Below are 27,260 nucleotides of genomic sequence, written 5' to 3'. Positions count from 1 at the left end.
TTGGGCTTGGTTGTCAATTTGAACGGCTAAATCTGATTGTAACGGTTCCATCAGCATTTTGTGTGATTGGATTACTAGTTTGGGTCGGAGTCGGACGCTCTTCCTTGACGATTTTCATAATTTGTGACCCAAACTTCAGGAAGTATGGAAACAAGTTCTTTCCTCGAGATATTACCTGGGATGTGGATGATGTTGCATTCATTTTCAGAGTCGATTTGGATGAGCGGAGTGTCCCAAGGAGAGGGTACTGGCAAGTCAGGAGCATCATGATTTTGAGCTCTATAAGCCATCCGAGAATAAAGAGTGGCTTGAATTAGGCCTGGGTCCGTAGGGGCTCCAATAATTTGGATTTGAACGACAAAGGCATCGAACGAAAGTCTGTCTTGTACGGACATGCAAAAATTGGGGAAAAGAGTCACACACACTGTTCCCCAGTTGAGTGTTGTCTCGACTGTCCCTAAACATGCAGACTCGTAACTTTTCCATCTAGAATCAAGCAAGGCGATTCGAGTGGCTACTGGGAGTCCTTTTCTGTTATGGAAGGTTAAAGCCAATCGAATGGCCCCAAAATGAACTAAACTATATCCTTGAGAAATCCACCGTCGTTGAAACTGAGGCGGGATTCGGAGAGTGATAAAATGCTCTTCTTCCCCAGATGGTATTGGATGCTCTTGAAACCCAGTGACATGGATATCTACTTTAGGTTCTTGAGGAGAACGAGTAAGAAAATTTTTTACAGGTTTGAAGAAGGAAGTAAAAGGATTAGAAAGAGCCTTATAAATATTTATATCGGTAAGTTTTGCATCTTGGGGTTTCTGATCTCCTGTTATGTAAAAAATCTCATACTTATATGGCGACTTGGAGGCAGTAGATCTTTTCAGGGTAGGGGGAGCTGTGGAGAAGAAAGCTTTTGTACAAGTAGAAGCAGAGGAAGAAGAGGGTTCTGAGTTTTGGAGTGCCATATGTGAATAATGAAGTTAATCTCTTCTCAAATGGGTTAATCCAAAGTAAGCAAGCAGACTTACAACTTTTACAGCCCTCCTGGCATGGAGATCAACAGTAGAGGCCTGCCTGTAATGAACTTAACTCAAGCTTGAAAAGTTGAAATTGCTACAATACTTTTAACAGTGATTGATAAACTTCTCCGTAATTGAATCAACGAGCTTTTGAAGGTGAAAGATTTACTGAGGGGGAGAGTTTAGAAAGCCATAAAAGAAAACACACCGAGTATTCTTCCCAAGGGGTATCTTACATTCTTTACATCGGAGAAAAGCTCCTCCTTATAGAAGGAGTTTCAAGGATACAAACAAAAGATAACCTATTACAAGGAGAATTCCACCTGCACAAAACGACAAAGATGTTAATCTTTCAAGAAGACAATTTTTGAAAAAGTTTGACATAAAGCAACCTAAATTAAACGCACTGATTAAAATAGCACAAACAAAAGAAAAAGTATTACAAGGACGATTCCACCGACACAAAATTGTTGAAAATATGATTCAAATCTTATAAGAGATTTGTTTAAAATTTATTAGAGATTTATTTAATATTGTTTGATGGACAAGAAAACTTGTAAAAAAAAAATTCTAAGAGAAAAAAAATTTTTAATAGGTAAGTTTGACTTGCAAGAAAAGAATTCTAAAAAGAAAGATTCTTAATAGATAAATTTGACTTACAGGAGAAAAATTTTAAGAGGAGATGTATTCTTAATGGGCAAGTTTGTATAGTTATAAATAGGTGAAGTCTCTACAGGATTAGGTATGAGAAAAAGATGTAAGAGATTTATAGGATTTTGTGGGATAGACATCTCATAAGAGTATTGGGGCTTTACGTCTTATGGGTGTTTATGTTTGTTTGTGAGTAGACTAGAGGAGATTGAGAGGGTTCACATAGGTATGGTGTATAGAAGCATATGGGTATGTGTTTGGTTATGTTGAAAGGATGCACAAGAGTTTGGGTTTGTGTTTATTTGGGTAGAGAATACTTCATAGGACTAGAGGAGATTGAGAATATCTTATGAGTATTGATTGTTGAGTGAGGTTGATGATTTGATGTAAGTTTGTAATTCTCTACAACTAGTGGATCTTGTTTCTCATCCGTAGATGTAAGTCAGTTGGACCGAATCACGTTAAATTGTTGTCTCTTGTGTGTTTGATTTATTGTTTGATTTCGCTTTCGCTGGTATGATTGGATTGGAGGCTTTTAGCCCAACAAATGGTATCAGAGCTATGGTGTTTCTCAACAAGTGGTATCAGAGCTGAAGGTTCGCAACATGAGAAGAGTTGAAGATTCAAGATGTGGGAAGAGTCGATGGTTTGAGACATGGGAAGAGTTGATAGTTCGAGATATGAGAAGAGCTTGGTTTGAGACATGAGAAGAAGTAAGCTTAAAGGAGCTCGATTTAAGGGAAGAGTTCGAGTTTAAGTTTTGAAGATTGATGATTAGTTTGTATGAAGCGTGAAGACACAAGAGAAGAGAAGATGATTGTAAGACTTCTATTGTAGGTGGAGCCAAGCATGTCTAGCATGAAGACAGATGATTGATGAAATTTGAGTCAAGGTGGAGATTGTTGGGAATATCGACTCAAATCCAATAAGAGATTTGTTTGAAATTTGTTAAAGATTTGTTTGAGATTTGTCAGATATTGCTTGATGGACAAGAAGACTTGCAAAAGAAAAATTTCAAGAGAAAGAGGATTCTTAATAGGTAAGTTTGACTTGCAAGAGAAAAATTCTAAAAGGAAAGGGATTCTTAATAGGTAAGTTTGACTTACAGGAGAAGAATTTTAAGAGGAGATGGATTCTTAATGGGCAAGTTTGTATGGTTATAAATAGGTGAAGTCTCTACATGATTAGGTATGAAAAAAAGATGTAAGAGAGTTGTAAGATTTTATGGGATAGACACCCCATAAGAGTATTGGGGCTTTACGTCTTATGGGTGTGTATGTTTGTTTGTGAGTAGATTAGAGGAGATTGAGAGGGTCTACATAGGTATAGTGTATGGGAGCATATGGGTATGTGTTTGGTTATGTTGAAAGGGTGCACAAGAGTTTGGGTTTGTGTTTGTTTGGGTAGAGAATACTTCATAGGACTAGAGGAGATTGAGAGTGTCTTATGAGTATTGATTGTTGAGTGAGGTTGATGATTTGATGTAAGTTTGTAATTCTCTACAACTAGTGGATCTTGTTTCTCATCCGTGGATGTAAGTCAGTTGGATCGAATCACGTTAAATTGTTGTCTCTTGTGTGTTTGATTTATTGTTTGATTTCGCTTCCGCTGATATAATTGGATTAGAGGCTTTTAGCCCAACAAAACAACAAAGATGTTAATCTCTTAAGAAGACAAGCTTTGAAAAAAGTTGACATATAGCAACCGAACGTAAAGTAAACACACTGATTAAAGTTCATACATTTCTAATTAGGTGATTGACTTGTGACTTGCATTTCTAATTAGGAAAATATTTTCCGACCGTAACAGGATTTACGCAGCGATCACAACCACCCACGCACTCATAACATTGAAATCAACAATAATGGGCAAGAAAAAAAGTCAAGGAGGCCACAATTTAATTTGATGGAAAATAACAAGATAATGTAGAAGCAAATATTTGAACTTAAATAAGGTTCCAACACCCGACTTAGATACACAATTGAGAATTGAGCACATAGCAGCACATCATTGTGAAAAAAAAAATCTCGATGAGTCTGTAGCTAAGACATGTAAAATAACCTATGAAAGTAGAATATGCCAATGGTGGCTCAGCTCTCAGTTTGCTCCCTCAGCCTCCTAATAGTACTCCTCACTGTCACAGTGCTAGCAGTGCTGTTAAAGTAACACATGCAGCAACTGGTTAGTTATCCTTCCCCTTCCTCTATCCCCCTTCCAAATTCTCTCGTCTTATCCTTTCATCCTTTTCTTTTTGTCATCCTTGTGATCTTGTGCCAGTAAACTATAGTTGTTATTGTTTGGAATTGGTAATTTGTTAAGGAAATTACTATAAACTTGAATTTTCTGTCCTATGGACTTGAAAATATCCTTAATGCTGTCCAGGTATCGTTCATATCATTGTCTATCTGGCTTCACTAAGAGTTGACATATCATTCTTTTGCTCTTTGCTTAAAAATTTTCTACCACTAATAATGTTCTTATTCAGTGAAACTTAGCTCAAATGCTAGAATATATAATTTAGACTGCCGAAGATGACTTCTACCAATAAAGAATTACTATAAGTTCTCCTAAAATTTGCTGTCCTGCATACAGGAAGCACGGCGAGCTTCTGAGAAAGCTTATGACATAAAAAAGATTGATGAGAGTGAATGAAGTTGTCTCAGCTGCAAACAAAGCAGCCAATGCTGCCAGAGTAGTGGCTATGAAAGATACCCAAAAATGAATTCTTCATCGCAACGGTGATGACCTACCAACTGCAATTGTCTAATATGAGACTCCAAAATGGTGTTTGCTTTATAAATTCACCAGATGGGCGTCTTTTTTAATTAGCTGTTCTCCTCAAGTTTTGATATTTTTCATTATTCCTTCGCATTATAAGGTAAGATAGCAGCAAGGTACCTGCTTGGAACCAGGTTCAGTGGTTCAATAAGATGCTTGATCATGGAGCAAGAAATGGGCCTCCCCTTCTCGTCTATATTTTTTTAATGGCTTTATTAATGTATATATAGGTTGAGTTTATGAGTGAAGGATGGCACTATGGTGAGCCTAAAGAGCCTGGTATTGCTTGTCTCATTTTGTTCTAGTAAATGTAATTAGTTGTATTTCTATATCCTGGAACTCCAGATTAAACCATCCAGTCCGAACAGCTTCGCATGTACTCCGGTTAATGAGAATAGCTGAAAGATGTTAACACTATCTACTGGACTCCATTCCACGATGCACAATCTATTCTTTTTTTCTTTTTTTTCCTTTTTTCTAGTTTTCCTTGCTGAAAGGGGTCATAAGTGCATAAGTTGTTACAGTATTGCTACCAGTTACTACTACAACTACTACATTTGAGTTGCATATAACTTCGGTGAGAAAGTACTTTCTTTTTTTTATTTAAAGTTATCATAATTTAAATTTTAATTATTGAAATTAAGAATTAAAGTGCTACCAACAGTTCATGGATGTTGGTGAAAAACACATTTATATAGAAAATAACCTTCCAAAATGACCTGAGGCTCCATTGCATAGCATTTTTTTTTATAGGGAGATGCGCAGCGAGTTCGTAAACAAATTCTTCCCAGGAGATGTTCGGTTTTTTTTACATTTTGGGAGGGAACTTGAATTAGCAGAATGTCTTTAGAAGAGGTTATTGGCAAGTGAAACACATGATCTTGGATGAAGAGTAGGGTGAATTAGGCCTGGGTCCATCGTACAAACGAGCCAACTGTAAGCCACCATACAGATATTGCACCTTGGAGGCTGTAGTTTTTTCCAGAGTAGGAGGTGAGAGGAAAGCTCTGGAAGTAGAAGAAGCAGAGGAACAAGAGGGAGGTTCCTTTATTTTGGGGTGCCATAGCCCATAGGTGATTTAGTTGATCTCTTCTCAAATGGCTTAATCCAAGATATGCTAGGCCACTGCAGACCTTTAGAGCCCTCCTGGAATGGCGGTCAACAGTCCTGTGCCGTGCTATGACTCACGTCATTGATTACTCTATCAGCTAGATATATCTAATTACAAAAGAGAATGAAACCTTAAGAGTAGAAAGCCATAAAAGCAAAACACACCGAGTTTTCTTTCTAAGGCTATCTTAAATTCTACTGTTATTATTTTTTCCTTTGGAGGAAGCTCCTTATAGAAGGATTTTGAGAGATGCAAACAAATAAAAACCTATTAACAAGGATTATTCCACCGACCCAAAATGTCAAAGAGGCTAATCTTTTAAGAAGACAGCTTTGATACAACTGAAAGTAAGAACACTCACTGAACTGTCAACATTTAACAATATGGATAAAGTTGTTCATGCATCAAGCTTTGCATGTTACCATATCGACTGGCTCGTGACTTGGAGATAGGTTGAGGTTGCCAGGTTGAGATTCACTGCTGGAGGAGCATCCGTTACATCCATTACATCGCCATAGAGATGAATGTTGAAAATCTCTGACTAAATTTTAAGACTTAAGAGACTCTGCTCCAGAAACAACTCAAGAGCTCATGACATCCACTCCCTCTCTTAGAAGTCAGACTCCTACAAAAAATTCGAACACATACTTGAATGCTTCCATCCATTTCACATTGGGATCATTGGGTGAAAGTTTATACTAGACAAAACAGGCTTGGAAAAGACATGCTGGGATGCTCATATCATTGTCATCTTACCATGCAACTATATTAGAGGAACCATTTTCGATATTTTCCTAATGCTGCAATGTATGGAACGAATCCCTATTCCATTCATGTCAGAAATTTTTTTTTACCATCCAGAGGATAAAGTGTTTTGAACTAAGCAGATTTATTCCTCCAAGAGTCTGGCCGCCAGTCCATGAAGAACAACCTTTAGGTTATCCTCCTGAATATGTCAGTCAACAACGCATGGAAGGACAAGTGATACCATTTAATCTACAGTACTTCCTCAGAGGCCCAACCATCCATACAAGCCCAATATTTACACAACTCTAAGAGCCCAAATTATGCTTTTGACCCCAAAATTAACCATCACCAATTCACGAGTCAATTTGCATATAAACAAGCTGGATGCATGAATTGCGCTTTGTTGTCAATTTGAACTGCTAAATCTGATTGTAACAGTTCCATCAGCATTTGGTGTGAATGGATTAATAGTTTGGGTCGGAGTCGGACGCTCTTCGATTGGCCTATTTTCATAATTTGTGACCCAAACTTCAGGGAGTATGGAAACAAGTTCTTCCCTTGAGATATTTGTTGGGATGAGGATGATGGTGCACCGATTTTTAGAGTCAACTTGGATGAGCGGAGTGTCTCCAAAAGAGGGTGATGCCAAGCCAAGAACATGATCTTGGGCTCTATAAGCTATCTGAGAATGAAGAGTGGCTTGAATCAGACCTGGGTCCATAGAGGCTCCGACAATTTGGATTTGAACCAGAAAGGGTTTGGACAAGTTTTTGTCCCGCACAGACCTGGTAAAATTGGGGAAAAGAGTCACAAACACTTTGCCTGCGTTGAGTGTTGTCTCGACTATCCCTAAACATGCATGCTGGTACTTTTTATATCTAGAATCAAGCAAGGCGATTCTAGTGGCTAATGGGAGTCCTTTCCTGTTATGGAAGGTTAAAGCCAATCGAATGGCTCCAAAATGAACTTCATCGTATCCTTCAGAAATCCACCGTCGTTGAAACTGAGGCGGGATTTGGAGAGTGATAAAATGCTCTCCTTCCCCAGAGGGTATTGGATACTCGTGAAACTCAGTGACATGGATATCTTCTTTAGGCTTTTGAGGAGACGGAGTAAGAAACGTTTTTACAGATTTGAAGAAGGAAGTGGAAGGTTTAGTAACAGCCTTATAAATATTTATATCAGCAAGTTTTGTTTCTTGGATTTTCTGATTTATTGGTACGTAATCAATCTCAAATAGATATTGCACCTTGGAGGCGGTAGATCTTTTCAGTGTAGGGGGAGCTGTGGAGAAGAAAGCTTTTGTACAAGTAGAAGCAGAGGAAGAAGAGGTTTCTGTGTTTTCGAGTGCCATATGTGAATAGTGTAGTTAATCTCTTCTTCAATGGTTTAATCCAAAGTAAGAAAGCAGACTTACAACCCTTACAGTCTTCCTGGCATGGAGATCAACAGCAGTGGCCTACCTGTAATGTGCTTGAGCTTGAAAAGTTGAAATTGCTACTTCATTTTTGACAGTGATCTACTTTCCAGGAATTGAATCAACAAGCTCTCAGGCAAAAGAGATTCACCGAAGGGAAAAGTTTAGAAAGGCGTAGTAAAAAGAAAACAAACCGAACATTCTTCCTTAGTTCTCATTCTTTACTTCGGAGAAAGCTCCTTCTTATAGAGAAAGAGTACGAAGGGATACAAATCAATTATACAAACAAAAGATAAATTATTACAAGGACTATTCCACCGACACAAAACGACGAAGATTTAAATCTTTTAAGATGGCTTTTGAAAAAGTTTTACATAAAGCAACCCCAATCGAACAGACTGATTAAAGTAGCACAAACAAAAGAAAAAGTATTACGAGGACGATTCCACTGACACAAAACGACAAAGCTGTTAATCCTTTAAGAAGACAAAGCTTTGAAAAAAGTTGACATAAAGCAACCGAAAGTAAATAAACACACTGATTAAAGTAGTTCAAGCATTTCTAATTAGGAGATTGACTTGTGACTTGGATGTAGATTCATGCTGGAGTCACTTCTGGAGTTCCTAAAATATTTTCCAACAGTAACAGGATTTATGCAGCGATCACATCCACCCACGCACTCATAAACGTTGAAATCAACAATAATGCGCAAGAAAAAGAGTCAAGAAGTCCACAATTTAATTTGATGTAAATTAACAAGATAGTGTAGAAGCAAATAATTGAACTTTAATGAAGTTCCAACACCTGACTCAGATATAAAATTGAGAATTAAGCACATCGAGCAGCAAATCATTGTCAAAAAAAGAAAATATCTCAATGAGTCTGTAGCTAAGACATGCAAAACAACCTATGAAAGCAGATTATGCCAATGGTGGCTCAGCTCTCAGTTTGCTCCCTCAGCCTCCTAATAGTACTCCTCACTGTCACAGCGCTAGCAGTGCTGTTAAAGTAACACATGCAGCAACTGGTTAGTTACTTGGCCATCCAAAGAAAAGAAATTGAGTGAAGGGGTTGAATATGGATCCTTACTTCAAAGTATAAGCACCGCCTGCTTTAACTTTCCCACAATCCTTGCAGCCCCAGATTCCCACAGCCTTTCTCTTCACTGCATACTATAGCAGCAGAGTTTATCAGAACAAATACATGCAATTCCAATAAAGAAGTGCACCAAATGAGTCAAAAACAAAAAACTTATGTCTCAAAAGTTATAGGATCAAACAGATAGACAAAAGACAGAAGCATCCTACCTTTCCACAAAACTCGCAGAAGTACTTGCTGTGTTGACTGACCTCCATCTTCTTAATTTGCTTCCTCAAACTGGCACCATAACGGGTACCTTCATTAAGAGGTAAAACAAGGAATCAGAGACTTCATAGTTTAAAGAGCCAAAATCCCATTTTAATTCAGAAGAACTTCAAGAGTAAAGTTGCAATGAATAAAAACTTGAATCAATTTGAATAAAATTTAGAAAGGCAATAATTCCCAACACACTCACATGGCTACCCTTTCATACACTATGGATCCTTTCTACTTAGAAACTCCTAATAAAATATAACAAAGTAAAACTTCATAAAATTAAGATTCACCAACCATATTTTCCAACAATTCCGGCCTTCTTCGTTCTCTTTGTCTGCATCGTAAGCAAAAGAATGGGGTTAACAAATTACGCCAAGAAACAACATAAAACAACTAAATGATAATCATACACGCCCACGCAAGCAATCAAATCATCCATATTGCTTCCTTCATGTTCAATTCTCTACAAAGGTACATTGGTTATAACTAAACATAACCAATCCCCCAAAGATATCCAATTTCTTCCTGCCATTCTAGCCTTTCGACATTAAATAAAACAGATCAAGAATAAGCGACTGAAATTGACACTAAGGCAAACTTATTAATAACCCATCAACTTTAGTAACCCAAATTTTGTAATATAATTGTCTGACTTCCTATCCACCTTTTCCTTCTGCTTCTATGTTGCATAATAAATGAAACTTTGAACTATAACAAAACTTCTATTTAGCTATTAATGGAGTTCATATCCGCTTCAACGATTTGTTGTTGCTCAGCAAACCAACTACTTTAACATGCAACATTTTTGTAGAATGCATTTTTCCCACGAAACAAACACATCTATATGTATACAGAAATTGTAAAATGAAAATGTGTTCCAAAAAACAAAAAAAAAAAAAAGAGAGTACCATTGTCGTTAGGTTGGGAGGATCTCAAGCCTGTTTGCGGCTCTTCGAGAGAAAGCAACAAAGACAAGTTAGGGTTTTCTTGTTCGCATTTTATAGAAACTCCAAATACAATCGGGTCTGGATCTAAATCAACCTTATCATGAATTAAATCCTATCTGACGGACAGGATTATCTGACCAGATGGTATAACCGTCACTTCGAAATACACAGGAAAAAACGCATGTGAGGTGGGCCCCACTTCCGACTTCCTAATTTCCGGTTTAAACGGCCTAAATTATCGTGAGTTTTTTAAACCTTCACCCTCCGAGCCAAAAACCCCCCAGCGAAGCCAAAACAGGAAAAAATAATGATAATAATTCTAAAAAAAGGCTTAAAAATTACTAATTATTAAAAAAAATCCAAAATTATCTGTAAATCAAGAGAAGACCTTGAATGAGAAGCTCTTTCAGATCGAGAAGGGAGGCAATGGCGTCAAACATTTAAAGAACCTTCCTTTCTTTGTCTTCCCCGATCCATTAATAAAGGCCTTCACATCGAACGGAATCGGATTTCAAATGTTGTAATTTTTTTTGCCTTTCGATTTGGTACGCATTTGAAATCTTACGCATTCCCTTTGGAAAGATCGATGTTTGTTTGCATTTTTGCTCGGGAATTGAAGATTCGCCTCAAATTCTATCTTCGTTTTGTGTCTTGAGGAGAATTTACGATTTATTGGCTCCGCATTGATTGAAAATCGCACGGATCCCCGCGAATCTGGCTTTTTCAATGTGCTGTTTTGGTGTTTTCTCGATCGTGTCTTTGAATCGTCATTCCTGTCGATAAAGAGCTAAAAAAGATCAAAAATAAAAATTTTACTTCATTTATTCTTTGAGAATCCATTTAATGCGTGAAGAGTGACTTGAAATTGAGAGAGAAGATAGCCGGTTACATCCAAGGTTGAAAGATGGATCCTTTAGCTGCGGTCAGCGAAGAGCTAGCGGAGATCAACGGACAAATCGCCGACATTTTTCGAGCTTTATCGTAAGAATTTAAATTCTTATATTTTTTTCGTTGTTTCTGCAATGTAGATTTCAATCAGGTTGTTCTGATATACATATTTCTTTTTTGTTATTTCATTGTGTTGAACAAATGATTTTTTTTATCAAAGATGTAAATCTCATTTATGATTTTATTATAACTAACTTGAGTTTAGACTTCACTCATTGCATAGTAATTATGATTTATTTCTACATTCTTTAAAATTTTGTTGTGTTTTCATTGCAGAAATGGATTCCAGAAACTGGAGAAGGTTAAGGATGTTAATCGGCAGAGTAGGCAATTGGAAGAGCTTACCGACAAGATGCGAGAATGCAAGAGGTATCTTCAGATTCAACCTTCTTTAGAAGCTCTCCTTTTAGTTTTATTTATTGATTGCAAAGTGAAGAAATAAAATGATGACAACCCTCACATTATGCTTTTGAAGGATATCTTAGTTTAGTTTGAATAGTTATTCATATTATAAAGAAAAAAATCTAAACCAGAGCACCCATCTTTCTTGAAGTTGATCTCTTAACTAAGAATTGAGGTTCTAAGAAATTGTGCTTGTTACTCTGCTATGCTGTTGCTGTCATGTTGTTATTTAAAACTGTTTTTCCGTTGGTTTGAATTAAAATACTATCTGCTTAACCTTTTCAGGCTAATCAAAGAGTTTGATAGAGAAGTGAAGGAAATGGAGAGTAGAACTGATGCAAACACCCACAGAATGCTGAACGAAAAGAAGCAGTCGATGGTGCTTTATAACTTTTAAGTTTGATTCTTCTTTTGTTGTTTTTTAGTTAGATCCTCTAAATTGTCGTCCAAGTATCTGTTCAAAATTTTCTCAAACTTATGTTATTCTCATGCAGATTAAGGAGTTGAATTCGTATGTTGCCCTTAAGAAGCAGTAAGTTTATATGAGCAGTTTAAGTTATCCATTTTGTTTCTTGTGGCATGAAGGGATCGCTTCATGCATGCTCATGCTCTTACTAGTTATAAATAATTTATAATGCTTATGGATAGAGTTTTTCCATTTTTCAGGGTTACATTCCCCTTCCTCTGTCGCCCTTCCAAATTCTCTTATCTTATCCCTTCAACCTGTTCTTTTAGTCACCCTTGTGATCTTGTGCCAGTAAACTATATTTGTTATTGTTTGAAAATTGGTAAATTGTTAAGGAAATTACTATAGATATCTTGCAATAATAATTTCCTTGGTATCAACAAGGACTAATTATTGTTAAATGTTATGTTTCATTTTATTGATGTGTAATTTGGCTTGTTTTGACGTTGTTCTTGTGCTACAGACATCAAAGCAATCTTGAGAACAAGAATCGAGTTGATCTCTTTGATGGGCCTAATGAAGGCTTTGGGGAAGAAAATGTCTTGCTAGCGTCATGTAAGTATATCAGCTTTTCTGAATTTGGCTGATTTGTTTATGTGGAAGTTTGAGTTGAAATTTTGTTTATAAATAGTGACATAGGTAGACATCGTTCTTCCCTGATCAGTTTTCTGTTCTGGCAGTTGACAACAAACACAGATGCACTAACTCACTTGCACCAAATATTGTCTTATTTTTCTTTTTTACTTTTAAGTGTGGCCATAAATATTTTCAATTTCTCATTTAGTTTACAGTGATTATCTAATGGTAGTTGGTTGTAAGATGTGCAAGTAATTTTGCACTATTGCTAGAATATATGCTGTCAAACACACTCAATATGACAAGGGATGAGATGCTTGACAAAGAAATCTCTGATCACTTAGTTCAATATTATCTCGCACCGAACGATATAGTCAACCTGTTTGTAGTTGTACTTCTATGTGTTCTCAAACTGGGAAGCAATAATGGAAACTTTGCTATATAAATAACTATTAGAGTGTTAATCAGAGCTTATTTAATGGCTAAAATGTATTTTTATAATCTGATTTTACAGCAGCATAAATTTCTAGATGTCATTCAACTTTGAAGCTGTGTTCTACTGTTGTGCCTTTGTTAGCCAATGCACTCTTCATATTGGTTCTGACTCCTTTACATTGATTGTTGGGATGATGTTGGAATGTTGTCTGCAAATAAAATGCAAGTGTCGTATTTTACTTGAATTTTAAACTGTTTCTGAGACAGCCTGTATGTTCTGCAGCTATGACAAATCAACAACTAATGGATAGAGGAAACCAAATGATGGATGAGACTGATCAAGCCATTGACAGGGCTAAGAAGGTTGGTGTCCAAACTTTTGCTACATTAGATTTTGTAACATGTCCTGCATCTTCCTCTACTGAAAAATAATTGGTTGTATTTAGAGCTATGGTTTTTGAAGTTTGCATTTTATGTTAAACTTAAAACCAACAAAAGGCAAGAAGTCTTAGGATTTACCACCTCTTAGCTCAATTCCTCCCCATCTTAATAACTCTTCCTGATTTCTAGGGCTATAGAAGGAAGACTAAGTTTTGTCTCTCTTCTATATATTAGGTTGTTCAAGACACCGTTGATGTTGGGACAGAGACTGCTGCAGCTCTCAAGTCTCAGGTAAATAACCTGATAGCATTAAATCATTATCTTGACATTTTGCTATATCTAAGGTTCAATTAACAGTTTTACTTTTCGTTGTATTAACCTTTTGAGATTCTACATTGATATTCAAACTAAGAAATATTATTTCTTTCATATTTAGACTGAACAAATGAGCAGGATAGTTAATGAGCTGGATTCTATCCATTTCTCAATCAAGAAAGCATCTAAATTGGTCAAAGAAATTGGTAGGCAGGTCAATCTCTGAAACATCCACTTCCTTTCATTCGTATGAACTGACGAGTGTTAAATTGTATTTACTGATTTTATTTTCTTTTTGTTCATAGGTTGCCACTGATAAGTGCATTATGGCATTGTTGTTTCTTATTGTCATTGGTGTCATAGCCATCCTAATCGTTAAGGTCTACTATTTCTCAAACCCCGCTTCACCATCAACCACTGAATTAACACCTTACCACGGATTCTGTGTAACTGATTGACAATTGAAAGCAGTTTTTCTGGACTCTAACCACAATGTCATGTGGAAAGCTGCCTATGTGAATTTATCTTTTCTCTGTTCACATGGTGTTTATACTTGTGCTCAATTATTTGGTTTCCTTTTTCAGCTTGTGAACCCAAACAACAAGGACATCCGGGATATTCCAGGCTTAGCACCACCTGCTATGAGCCGACGGCTACTTTGGACTCCTAATTGAAGAAATAGAACCAGCTACCTGTTGCACCCACATTGCATTGAAGAATGACTAGCTATTATCCCTGGTGGCTGCCATTGTTGAAGAACTGATATGGTTGTGGAGTTGATTTTATTTTGTATGATAGTTTTGGTGAATCGGTGCAGAGTTTTGCAGTATATCCCATGTGCTAGTTCCAGCTGTCGTTATGATTCCATGTACAGCATTAGCATGATGAGATCCGACATGTTTCCTCTTAAGTCCGAAGAAATTGTCATTGTAGACGGGAGGGAAGGTTATGTATTTGAGAGTATTGGTTCATATCATACCGTGTATAATATTAACCCTTGCATGATTCTTTTTTTTTTTTGTCCTCTATTCATTGTTCTGTATTTTGGAAGTACTGCTTTGTTTCTACCATTGAGGCTCCCTTGCATCGTAGTAGGAGAGATTCCTCTGTGATATTGATCTATGATTAATCTCTAAGAGTCCAATCATAAAACGCAACTGTGTCCTAGTTCAAGCATCTGCATTTTTGTTCAGCATCATGAAAGGGCTTTTAAGCATAATAAAATCCCCCTTCCTTAAAAAATATATTTATGAACATTTTATTTTAAAATTTTCTTAGTAAATTTTAAGCTGTGGAAATTCTTTTCATGCCTAGTTTTTTTACAACACTAGTTGTTTGACTCATCATAATTTCATAAAAAAGTTAAAGCAATTTGGTTACGGTCATCAATAGATTCACAAATGTAATGGAAGTCCTCGCCATTTATTTTAAAAATACATTTATTTAATGATAAATAAATAAATAAGTCATTTTTTTACAATTAAATATACAATTAACTTCTGTTTAAGTCAAGACTTATCCTAACCCAGCTTTGAACATTGAATTTGAATGCTCCCCCATCGTTTTTGTGGCTAATAAAATTATCAGATATTATTATTATTATTATTATTTTATCGAGATGAACAAGTAAAACCTATATTGTTCTTATCATACAACATTTACCCTCTGACCAAGGAATTTTTTTTTTTTGTTTCCTCTTTCGAAACTGTATTATTGGCCCGAATTAAAAGGCATTGCATAGCTCATAAATGTGTCTACCATAAACTTTATGTTTCAATTCTTCCGGCCCGTATAATAGTATTCATATGGTTAGGAATGTGTCAAATCAGTTATAAATATTCTAACAAATAGTATAAATTGACACAAAATTTTCTTTTTAATTCAAGTAACACAAAGTCATACAATAAAAAAATTCCTGCAAAGAAAATCAAACGTTACAACCAGCACTGATTAGTCTAACTCAACTAAATATTTTCCTAAATCAAATTTAGTCACGTGAACGCCTAATTTAAGTGGAAATCACAACGTTTACTCTAAAAAATTCATGCGAAACCAAAAGTATGTAACAATTGATTTCATAGTACTTTGATTTTTCTGATTTGGTTGACTTTTTATTTTACTTTGTTCAAATTGGTTTGGTTTTTCAGCGAAGGTGGGGGAAAAAAGTTACAATGATTATAAAGATTTCAAAAGCAGGGGTTGGTGCAGTAACCTTTTTACTTTTGGGGTTGGATAATCATGGCTGTTTGACCAAAATTTTTAATTCGGCACTGTGCAAAGGGTAAAGATCTACATTCCAAGCAAATGGCAAGAAAATTTCAGGACAGAAAAAAATTAATTTAGTATAATAAATCATTATATCAGGTGTATTATATAATGATATTGTTTCACTCTCTATTATTGAAGTTTACCAATGAAATAATTATTGTATTAACGAAAATATATGAAATAGATTCATAAGTTCGGGTGAATTATGTACAATGATTTAATGACAAAACAACTTTTTTGTACGGGTGGAAACTGGAAAGGGCTTCAGCCAAATGATTATTCGTAAGGTAAAAGCATCGGTGGTTTACTTTCTTCTTCTTCTTTTTTATTTATTTTTTTTACTCTTTTATAAATGGATATGAAATATGGGTCCCAGGAAGAGGGGACACTGAGTTGTTTGCCCATGTGAAGGGGGAAAATAAAGGTATCAAAGTTGCCATCTGCTTTGCCCTTTTTTGCACGGAAATTCCATCTCGTACATGCGACATAGTAGAGAGAATTATGGTGTTTCAAAATTTCATTGACAACATTTCTCATTTGATGGAAATTTTCCAATTGACCCAAAATTAAGTTTGATCATTGAAGAAGATTGGAGTCTACTAGGTCGATCGCCTTCCCCACGGAAAAAAAAAAAAAAGCCAGGTCACCTAGAATTTTCTCAACCATAGAAGAAGACTTGGTTTTTTATTATAGATTTATCAGTAGATTTGATGATGGAGCTAATCAACTCATTTTCTTTGGTTTTTAATTCCTGTTGTGTGACCGCCTAATTGTGTGAGTCTCCGATGCCAATGATTCTTCATACCACTCATACACCATACCCATATCCATGATTATTAAAATATTAAGATACCAATCACCCACAGATTTATTGAGCAAAAAAAAAAAAGGCAAAAGAAAGAAGAAGCAAGGTCAATGACTTGAAGAAATTATGCGTCGGTCCCATAATAAAAGGGGTTGGTTTTCTAGTAATTGTCACGTACGAGGACTAAATGAACAAAATGGTCTTAAAATGTCAACTCAACCAAACCCCCTCTCTCTCTCTCTCTCTCTCTCTCTCTCAAAGAGTTTGAGATTAATCCATTTTTGGGTTTATAAGATTTTAGTGTTCCACAATGGAGAAAATCTCTTTTTATAAATGCTCTGATCGCTAGTTGGACTAGAAGTCTAGAATCCCCTTCGGATAGTTTAATCTGACGATGAAATCAAATAAGTATGAAGAAAAAGGGTTTGTTTTAATTTTTAAGGTAGCAAATTATGAAAAGGAAATTAAAGAAACAAGGCTGTGATTTGGGAAGCTTCATCTTGACAGGGTTGCGTCAGCCGTGTTGAATGAAAAGGTGACGCCATGTTGTTGAAAAGATTGCAGATCTTATCTTGTTTCTGAGTTCTGTCCTGTCCTAGGTAGAAGCGAAATGGGAGCTTCGATGAAAGTTCTGTTCTTTGGTATTCCAGGTCCATTCAAATGACAGCAACGTAAACCATTTGCTTTCTTCTACTTGACGACGCTCCCAACCCCTCAACAGTCCACTCTTTTTTGGCGTATGATTTTTGCAATGGGTTGACGGTCCAAAAGCCCAAAAAAGGCAGAGCCTGATTAAAGGTCTAAAGTCATTGCTAAACGCTAACTTACAAGAGTCCACAAAAAGTTAGAGACCAAAATAAAACGCGGAATCCAGTAAGATCTTTGATTACTACTGTTCGTATTAAGTATTCATTTGCAGAAATGTCAATGTGAACGGAGAGAAATAGCAATGCTTTAGAAGATTTGCTTCTTTCTTTGCTTGGTCTTTTCTATTTTTTCTGTGCTTGCAGTCAAATTCAGTCTCTTAATTCACTTGTCTCCTGTTCTTTTCATTGCCTTGATTTCATCGTTTTATACACGCCATTTTGTTCATTTCTTTCTCCTTCTATTCTTAGGTGTGAATTTGTGTACTCGTGGTTATACAATATTTTTCAAACCTTAATCCGTGTTTCTTTTACTGTTTCTTGTCTGGGTTTTCACTTTTAATCGCTTGTACGGCTGTTCCCATGTTGTGACAAAATTCAATCTCTGTGCCTTCAGGCTATTCTATTTTTTCTTTTTTTTCCCTTACGTTCTTATCTGGCTTCTCTTTTGTTCACACCATCTCTAGAATTGACGTTTTATTTATTTGCTTGTATGCTTCATTTATTATATGGTTTACTTTTCCTTCTTCATTTTCTCACTGCTTGGCATCTAGACTTTTCTGGTTCCATTTTCTTTCTCTGGTTTCATCGTACTTTCACTCGTTTCTTGTTCAAACTTCAGTTTCTCTTCGTGGGTTCTTTATCTATCTTCGAGGATAGTTTAAATGTGAGGAAAAGATTGCAGTTTGATACAACAATTTTGACGATAACTGCAAGAGTTTCATTTTGGTCATATAAAACTTAGAAATGAAGTGTTTTTCTATCTTCACCAAGGACAAATCAAAGAACAAGAAAGGAGTATCAAGTTCTGCTCCTGAGTTGAGGAATCAAAGTCAATCGGATAATTCAGCCTTGACTCGGACATCAAGATCTATGCCATCACCAAGGAGCATACCAGAATTGTACAAAGAAAAGGAGCATAATTTGAGAGTCTTCTCTTTACAAGAACTGAGGGATGCAACAAATGGTTTCAATCGGATGTTAAAGATCGGACAGGGTGGCTTTGGGAGTGTTTATAAGGGCACAATTACGCCTCACAGTGGTCGAGGTGATCCCATAGTTGTTGCTATCAAGAAGCTCAACACTCAGGGTTTACAGGTACTAATTTTCTCTGGTAACATCCTGCACTTTTTCTGGTCGTTCTATTCATAATAGCTGAAAACGATTTCATAGGAATTTGCAACAAAATGTGATGGTTAGTCTTAAAATTCAGCAGTGACATGGTATGCTCTATACCCATAGTTTTAGTGAATATTGATGATGTGCTATGAGGCTGATTCATACAATGATTTGGATAGTGATGGTGTCAAAATTGGGATTTGGGATTAATTTTCTCGGTATCTGTACAAATTTTTGTGATGCCTAAGGTGGATATGGTGTTTGATTAGTTGGGAATTCGATGTTGTAGTCAAATCAGATTCGGTGTTATAGTAAGGGATATAACTTAGAACTAACAAAAAACTATAAATTTGGGAATCTTGTAAGGGTCCAGATGATTTTGATCTAAAGATTCAGTCTGCCATTCTTGCTCTGGAACAATGTGGTATCTGTCTCTGTCTATTAGCTCTCCACATCACTTACATTTCTATTGTCGGATGGTTCTTTCCTTTAGCTTATAACCCCAAGAGAAAAGGTCCTAGATGATTGAAGAATCGGCCCCAAGAATGGCTGCAGACTACAATAGTAACTCTTACTCTAAGTTGGGTTGTTTAAGGTTACTATAAGTTGCATGTTTTTGATGCATACTGTTACAGAAATTTGCAGCTATCTTTAGTAGAAAGCTAACAGTACAGCAGTCTCCAAAATGGAGGCAGAGACACCTCTGTTCTTTTTTTTTTTTTTTTCCTAATCTATCTACTTTATATCTTCACCATATATAAGTAATTCGTCTGAAAAGCATTTGCATTTTCCTCGAATTTCATATAAAAAAGTAAATATAATTATTTCTGCTGAAAGGAGGAAATTAGTTTGTTATCATCTATATTTCACACTGTTAAAGTTGGCTAATTATCCTCAACACTTATATTGTTGCTGTCACTTACTGGTTCTAATTATAGTTTCTTCTTTTTGGTAGCTAAAATCTTTGTACTTCATTTTGAAAAGTAGTTTCTGTTTCTTATGATACTTTTGCTAACCTCATCTAGGGTCATAAGGAATGGCTTGCGGAGGTTCAATTTCTTGGTGTCGTCAATCATCCAAACCTAGTAAAACTTTTAGGATATTGTTCTGTAGATGGCGAAAGAGGGATCCAGAGACTGCTGGTGTATGAATTCATGCCTAACCGGAGCTTAGAAGATCATCTTTTTAAAAGGACATCCACCCTGCCTTGGAAAACAAGATTAGAGATTATGCTTGGTGCAGCAGAAGGACTGGCTTATCTACATGAGGGATTGGAAGTCAAGGTACAATCTTCTTTTATTAAGATGACTTCAGCAAAACCATCCTAAATGATCACATTAAGACTAATGATAAAGGAAATATGAGACATGGGCAATTGGCCATTTTCTCTTTAGGTCCAAAAAAACTAAAATTTCCCAATTGGAAAGATTAGGGGAGAGAGAATTCAAGCTATGTTACTGACTTCAATGCTGGTATCACTGAATTGCCTACCTGATAAAATAGAGCAAAAAACTTCATTGAATGTATGCTTTATAAGTTATAATGGATTGACATTGGTTCGTTATTTATTTGAAGACTCTCTTATCTGCCTTGTGTTATTTGAACAGGTGATATATCGAGATTTCAAATCCTCAAATGTGCTCTTGGATGAAAATTTGAAGCCAAAGCTCTCAGACTTTGGGCTTGCACGGGAAGGGCCAACTGGTGATCGTACTCATGTATCCACAGCGGTAAGTAGCTATCAGCTATTTGAGTAAAGTAGTTATAATGACTTCTGACTTAATTTGATGTTCACAAAGCATCTGCACTGCATCCTTGTTGTTTGGCTCAACCCTCCACTATCTGCTGACATTCAACATCTTAAGCGGTGAGAAAAGTAGAAGCACTAATTCAGTTCTTTTAGCTGCTTAGCACATTAGGCACACAGCATCTACTTTCACAAATTTTTGTGTTAGGAAAAGATTTGGCTGAACGAGTTTGACTCCAGCTGTGTATGATCAATGACTCTCTTATTCACGAGTCAAAGTTGCATTATAACTATTTCTGAGAAGCAGGATACATTTCAGAACATGCAATTTGTTAAGGTGTTTGACATTATCATTTGTTTCATTTTGTTAAAGGTGGTTGGAACCTATGGATATGCCGCCCCGGAATATGTTGAAACAGGTCATCTCACAATCCAAAGTGATATATGGACTTTTGGGGTGGTACTCTATGAGATCCTCACAGGGAGGCGAGCGGTGGACAGAAACCGCCCAACATTGGAGCAGAAGCTTCTAGACTGGGTGAAACAGTTCCCTCCTGACAGTAAACGATTCAGCATGATAATAGACCCTGGACTTAGAAATAATTATTCATTCAGTGCAGCACAAAAAGTTGGAAAGTTGGCTACTAGCTGCCTAAACAAAAATGCCAAGGAAAGACCAACAATGAGTCAAGTGGTTGAGAGCTTGAAGCAAGCAATACAAGAATCAGAAGAGGGAAGCTCTTCGGTCAATCAGTCTTCTGTTGCATCTTCATCTAGAGCAGGCAGACGAAGCTCGAGTAAGGTCGGTATAAGGGTATAAGGATTTTTCTGATTTTAACGGAGCCAACCACAAAACCTTTTATTAGTTACTAAACCTGCCTTCCGCTGTTTTCTTTGATAGGTTTGAACTATGAATTCCTGGATATGAACGCCGCCATTGTTGATTCCTTGAGGTATGCAGCTCAAGTTTTATCCAAAGGTGAATTCAAGGATGAAGGATCCCCCTAGGACAACTCAAATTTGCAAATCTTTGGTCTTAGCATAAATTTTTTTTACTACTTTTGAACTACAATTCATGGTTGGAAGAGCGGCAAGATTTTAGAATGAGGAATGCTTGTAAATTAGAGTGGCGATTGTAAGTTGTTATGCATTAAATTTATGTATAAATTTCGTTGTTGATGAAAAAGATGAAGGATTTCTTTTCCCCTTTTGAAAGACAAAATATATGGGCCTTGTTTGCGTCTTATTTGTTTTTATATTCAAATAATAAGTCATTTGAATATAATGAATTTTGAATAAATATAATAATAAAGAATATGATAAATAAAAAATAAATTAAGAATTTTGAATCAAGTAATTTTTTTTCTAATACAAGTGATTCAATTTCAATAATACTATATCATTTATCAATAAATCAAATAAATCTTATAGCAAAATATATATATATATATATATACTTGGTGATTAAGAAAAGGCCAAAAAAAAAATAAAAAAAGAAAATCTTTATAAAATATAGAAAAAGAAATTTGTTCCCATGCTTGGAGACCAAGGTAAGGCACGGGCTATAAATACCTCATTCGAGCATGTGTTTGCATCCCTAAACCCGATTTCTTGACAGAATCTATCAATCACAACTTCACCGCACCAAAATCAAAGAGATCTCCAGTTTCCAATCCCCAAGCAATCAAAAATGGCTCCTCCATCCCTCTTAGGTCCACCTGAACTCCGCAGTCCAACCCCTCCAAGGCCACAGCCTCAAACCACCACCGCTCCAAGCAATCCCTTCATGGATCTAATGGTGGCCAACTTCAACAAAGACAATATCTCACAACCCTATGACCTTCCCATGGGCTTCACCGAGAACATGTCAGCCACTTTTCTCTCATCAGGTAACCCCTGCCTTGACTTTTTTTTCCATGTGGTTCCTGACACCCCACCCGATTCCCTCAAAAAGAGGCTGAGTCTTGCTTGGGATCACAACCCTCTGACCACCCTCAAACTCATCTGTAACCTACGCGGCGTTCGTGGCACTGGGAAATCAGACAAGGAAGGGTTTTACACGGCAGCGTTTTGGCTACACAATCACCATCCTAAAACCCTTGCCTGCAACTTGGATTCCTTTGCTGATTTCGGTTATTTTAAGGATCTTCCCGAGATTCTTTACCGGATGCTTGAAGGTTCCGACGTTAGGAAGATTCAAAAGGAGGAGTGGAACAAGAGAAAATTTGGTCTTAAAAGTACAAGGCGCTCAAGATTCAGACACGAGTGTTTACAAAGCAAAACCAAGAAAAAACAGGGGAAGGGAAATCCAGTTGCAGTGCACCCAAAGAAGTTAGACTGTTAAATGCTATTGAAAGGGCTAAGATTGAGAAGGAAAATGCAAGTGCTTTAAGGAAAGATAAGAAGATTGCTATGGCCAAAAAGGTAATCGAGAGATACTCACGTGACCCGGACTTAAGGTTTCTCTACGAGCGTGTCTCTGATCTTTTCGCCGAGTGTCTTAGAGCCGATATGGAGTTGATGAAATCTGATCAAATAAGGAAGATTGGTCTTGCTGCAAAGTGGTGCCCTTCCATTGACTCTTCCTTCGATAAATCAACTTTGCTTTGTGAGAGTATTGCCAAAAAGATGTTCCCTCGTGAGAACTACCCCGAATATGAAGGTATCGAGGAAGCACATTACGCTTATAGAGTTCGTGATCGGCTGAGGAAGGAAGTGTTGGTACCACTTCGTAAAGTTTTGGAATTGCCAGAGGTGTATATTGGTGCAAACAGATGGGATTCAATTCCCTACAAAAGAGTAGCCTCTCTGGCCATGAAGTTTTACAAGGAAAAATTCTTAAGGCATGACAAGGAGCGGTTCTCTAAGTATTTGGAGGATGTAAAAGCTGGGAAATCCACAATTGCAGCTGGTGCGTTGCTTCCTCATGAAATAATCGCCTCATTGAAAGACGAGGATGGTGGAGAGGTTGCAGAGCTTCAATGGCAAAGAATGGTTAATGATTTGCTACAGAAGGGAAAGCTTAGAACCTGCATGGCGGTTTGCGACGTTTCTGGTAGCATGACTGGGACACCAATGGAAGTTTCTGTTGCTTTGGGAGTATTGGTCTCGGAACTAAGCGAGGAGCCATGGAAAGGGAAGCTCATTACTTTCAGCCAACACCCTCAACTCCAATTAGTGGAAGGTCGAAATTTGAAGGAAAAAACTAATTTTGTGAGATGCATGCATTGGGGCATGAACACTGATTTCCAGAAGGTGTTTGATCTTATCTTGAATGTTGCTGTTCAAGGCCAATTGAAGCCAGAACAAATGGTTAAAAGGTTGTTTGTATTTAGCGACATGGAGTTTGATCAAGCATCAGCATCTCCCTGGGAGACTGACTATCAAGTTATAGTGAAAAAGTTTACTGAGAAAGGGTATGGAGAGGCGATTCCACAAATTGTGTTTTGGAATTTGAGAGATTCGAGGGCTACACCAGTGCCTGGAAATCAAAATGGGGTGGCGTTGGTTAGTGGGTTTTCTAAGAATTTGATAAAGATGTTCTTGGATCAAGATGGAGATATAAACCCTGAGGCTGTCATGGAAGCTGCTATTTCGGGTGAAGAGTACCAGAAATTGGTTGTTCTTGATTGATGAAAAAGTTGCTCTGTTGTTTTTTGTTGGAGCTTAAACCTTCTTTTATATCAATCCGTAAATCTTTGTAATGAGTGACGATTTGCTCAAATATGAATTGCTCGTATTTCAATAGAATTGTCTTTCACATGTGACACTGTAATTGATTGAGGAACACCATAACAAATCTCCATTTTTTATTTTTCCGTGGGGAATGTGGTAAAGTTTCGATTTTTTTTTTTTGCGGCTATTCATTCTCATTTCTCATTGAAAATCAAGTAATTTTGAACTCTTCTCTTTTCTATGTGATCTTGTTTCATAGATCCTTCTCTTATCTCTGGATTTGAGTTCTTGTTTTATTTAGTCTTATTCAATAAGGAGGCTTTCTCTCTGGTTTTGTTTCAAACCTTTTTTGGGTGTTTTTTTCCCCTTTTTTCCTGTTTATGAGTGAAATGAACACGGTTTATGTTTTATATTTAGATTGGTTTCATGCTTTTTTTTGTTTCCTTATCAACCATTTTCTAGGGAAGGAGATAAAAATGATTCATGCATATTTTATTGGAGAGCACATTTTAAGATAGTTTAGAAAGGGATTAAAATTTAAATCCAAATAAAACTTGGAATAATCCATCTTAAAAATAAAACGGGTATTACTCTAGCTTTTATTCCACGAAACCTTTTAGCCCAACCGCACGCAAGTTTGTTCGCCATCTGCTCCCCTTTACCCGGACAAAGTTAAAGAATAAGTAATCCTTTTGTAGTAGCTAGGATTTCTCATTCAAAACTATCTGATTTTCTCTCAACCTTCTAGAAGTAAGCTGCGGGAAAGCAACATGATGAAGATTCTATACTATCTAGACCCGATGCAACCCAAGTTGCACCTCTAATCCTATCTCCAACGCTTTGCGTATTCTATCGTTGTTTAATCTTTACCTACACAAACATGATTGTCTTGGGCTTACATTTATTTATCTATGTTTTATTGTCAACTTTATTCGACATCATCATCAGTTATTAAGGAGGACTGCATGGTTTTTTTTTATATTAGAAAGAATATGATTATAATTTTTATATATGTATGTATTTGTGTGGACTCTGGAGAATTCTAAGGTTAACCTGCATTAATCTAAGCTTTTCATTTTTCCATGGCGTTTAGCTTTTAGACGCCATCTATAATTAATCAAAGGAAACATTCATGAAATGTGTGACAAAAAGTTCTTAAACTATGTAACAGTTGATGGCTTTCAAGAGATGTGATATAAATTGAAACATGAGTTAGTAATTAGAGGTTTTATCTACACTATCAAAGCGGAAATTGATTGATGCTTAAGTTTAAAAGTTATTAAATTGATTTCAATAGGATAATAGAAATTGTATAATATCATGAGTACTGATATCCTTCTCAAGAAATTGAAAACCAAGTTGATTTGAATGATTTTGTGAAGAATTTTATGAGACTGGAGGGAGTAAGAAACCCACAGATTTCAAAACCCAGCTCACTACATCTTCAAGGTTGAGTCATTCTCAATGATATCAAAAACATATCCAAAGACCCAAGAGAAAATATGAATCTGGCACATTCAAATCAGGTGGCTATAAATGGTATTTAAGCTCGGACACTACAGTTATGATCATATATATTTGTTCTTCCCATTTGCTCTAAGTCAAGAAGATGTAATTAAGCCTTGTATTACATATGTTGTTTGCTGTTGTAGGAGATTGTGTTTATATCCAAAGGGAAGGAAAGAAAGAAAAAAAATGGACACGCCTATCTACTTGTTAATTGCAGAAACAGAGTTTTTACCTCTTGGTTGGGAGGTTAATGTGATCTTCAGGCTGTTTGTGCTTGATCAGATTCGAGACAAATACTTGACCCCCGAAGGTAGCTTATCATAGAGCATTTATATATCATCACATATGATTTTCTTCCTATATATGATTCGTATTTGTAGCATAATTGCATAGTTCCTATGTCTTAGATGCCAATATGTCTTAGATGCCATTGGCGGAGTAAGGCGGTTTAATGCCATGAAAACTCAGTTGGGATTTGCAGAATTTCTCAGCCCTTAATGCTTTTAACGAGGCATCTAATGGATAACTTTTTGAAGATTCATGCGTATTCGGGACTGAAGTTTTTGTTTTGAACTGTACTGGTAAAGGAGAGTGTCTGTCCATTCTGAAGAGTCCAATCAAGAATACCTACACCTGGAAAATTGACAAATTTTCAAGTTTAACTAAGGAATCTCTCTCCAGAGAATTCACAGTTGGAGAGCACGAATGATTTGTCTTTTGGATTCTGCAAACAACCACTGAGGATAAGGGACGAGAGGAAAGGAAAACATATGGAGGTAACAGGTCAGAACACATTTCTAAACCATATCCAAATCATGTAATGTTAAAGCTCATTGAACAATATTTTTCGTTTGTTTACATATATATATATATATATATCATCTATATATAAAATTGTGAACTCTAAAAATATTAATAATGAACAACATAAATACTTTTATAAATTTTAAGAAATAACAAATTTACTTTTAAATTTTTAGCATTAATTATTTATTTAATAATGATTATTTGTCATTAAATATATAACTTTTATTAGTTAGTTATTTAAATTTAAATCTAAATGTGTTAAAAATGAATAACATAAATATCTTTATAAATTTTAAAAAATAACAAATTTATATTTGAATTTCTAGCATTTTTTATTTATTTAATAAAGATTATTTGTCATTAAAAATATAGCTTTTTATTTGTTAGTTATTTAAATTTAAATCAATTAAAAATTTATAAATAAAATTTATATCAAATTAAACTATATTAAAAATTTATTTGTGGGATGTGGTGGGTTTGTTATCAAAAATTAAAAATCTTTTGTTAAATTTCATAAGTAATAATTCAATCAAATTAATATAAAACACATTATCATCTTATGGGCTGTGGCATAAAATTTTTTTCCTGTTTCTCAATTACTAATTGTTTTAGTCTAAATTATTAAAACATAATGTTTATACCCCAAAACATTTAACTTTATCTTAAGTAAAGCATATAATTTTTCATTTTCAAGATATAATCTAATTTACTCTTGATATTTTTTAATGGCACATATCATAAGTCCTTAAATATATTTATATTTTTTGTTTATTTATTTTAGATTAATTGAAATTAAAGTTCATACACAATTATAAATTAAATTATAAAAAAATTATTCAAAAAGAGTAATATGTGTATTATGGTAAATTTATATGTTTGATTATTTTTATTTTTATGATAAATATAAATTTTTGTGTTTAA

General features: G+C 35.8%; 4 protein-coding genes across 7 annotated transcripts; 3 read left to right on the top strand and 1 right to left on the bottom strand.

Annotated features, from left to right (window-relative positions):
* Window positions 1-8,436: 8,436 nt before the first annotated feature.
* On the bottom strand, window positions 8,437-10,103 carry LOC111289882 (large ribosomal subunit protein eL43). Of its 2 annotated transcripts, XM_022881238.2 has the most exons (5): window positions 9,985-10,103; window positions 9,371-9,410; window positions 9,028-9,116; window positions 8,810-8,892; window positions 8,437-8,720 (listed from the first exon to the last, which is right to left on the bottom strand). In XM_022881238.2, the coding sequence occupies exons 1-5, from the start codon at window positions 9,985-9,987 to the stop codon at window positions 8,657-8,659; spliced, it is 279 nt and encodes a 92-aa protein (XP_022736973.1). In that variant the 5' UTR covers window positions 9,988-10,103; the 3' UTR covers window positions 8,437-8,656. The 2 variants fall into 2 exon arrangements, with proteins under 2 accessions (XP_022736973.1, XP_022736972.1); XM_022881237.2 differs by lacking the exon at window positions 9,985-10,103 and having other exon boundaries at window positions 9,371-9,416.
* Window positions 10,104-10,300: 197 nt separating this feature from the next.
* On the top strand, window positions 10,301-14,682 carry LOC111289881 (putative plant SNARE 11). 2 transcript variants are annotated; one of them, XM_022881234.2, is made up of 10 exons: window positions 10,301-11,004; window positions 11,248-11,340; window positions 11,659-11,752; window positions 11,868-11,905; window positions 12,303-12,394; window positions 13,134-13,213; window positions 13,466-13,522; window positions 13,668-13,760; window positions 13,852-13,926; window positions 14,131-14,682. In XM_022881234.2, exons 1-10 carry the CDS (start codon window positions 10,928-10,930, stop codon window positions 14,218-14,220), a joined length of 789 nt encoding a protein of 262 aa, XP_022736969.2. In that variant the 5' UTR covers window positions 10,301-10,927; the 3' UTR covers window positions 14,221-14,682. The 2 variants fall into 2 exon arrangements, with proteins under 2 accessions (XP_022736969.2, XP_022736971.2); XM_022881236.2 differs by lacking the exon at window positions 13,852-13,926 and having other exon boundaries at window positions 10,796-11,004; window positions 14,131-14,369.
* A 2,416-nt stretch (window positions 14,683-17,098) lies between these two features.
* On the top strand, window positions 17,099-21,570 carry LOC111289880 (Protein kinase superfamily protein). 2 transcript variants are annotated; one of them, XM_022881233.2, is made up of 5 exons: window positions 17,099-18,580; window positions 19,627-19,884; window positions 20,209-20,331; window positions 20,722-21,150; window positions 21,250-21,570. In XM_022881233.2, the coding sequence occupies exons 1-5, from the start codon at window positions 18,230-18,232 to the stop codon at window positions 21,253-21,255; spliced, it is 1,167 nt and encodes a 388-aa protein (XP_022736968.2). In that variant the 5' UTR covers window positions 17,099-18,229; the 3' UTR covers window positions 21,256-21,570. The 2 variants fall into 2 exon arrangements, with proteins under 2 accessions (XP_022736968.2, XP_089623690.1); XM_089767564.1 differs by lacking the exon at window positions 19,627-19,884 and having other exon boundaries at window positions 17,574-18,580.
* Window positions 21,571-21,934: 364 nt separating this feature from the next.
* On the top strand, window positions 21,935-24,111 carry LOC111289879 (uncharacterized). Its single transcript, XM_089767566.1, has 2 exons — window positions 21,935-22,576; window positions 22,636-24,111. The coding sequence occupies exons 1-2, from the start codon at window positions 22,039-22,041 to the stop codon at window positions 23,979-23,981; spliced, it is 1,884 nt and encodes a 627-aa protein (XP_089623692.1). The 5' UTR covers window positions 21,935-22,038; the 3' UTR covers window positions 23,982-24,111.
* The last annotated feature ends 3,149 nt before the right edge of the window (window positions 24,112-27,260 follow it).

This window comes from Durio zibethinus, chromosome 11 (genome assembly GCF_047325235.1).
Source record: "Durio zibethinus cultivar Kanyao isolate XHJ-2024 chromosome 11, ASM4732523v1, whole genome shotgun sequence".
NCBI classification, from domain to species: domain Eukaryota; kingdom Viridiplantae; phylum Streptophyta; class Magnoliopsida; order Malvales; family Malvaceae; genus Durio; species Durio zibethinus.
This window is presented reverse-complemented; position numbering and strand designations above follow the sequence as displayed.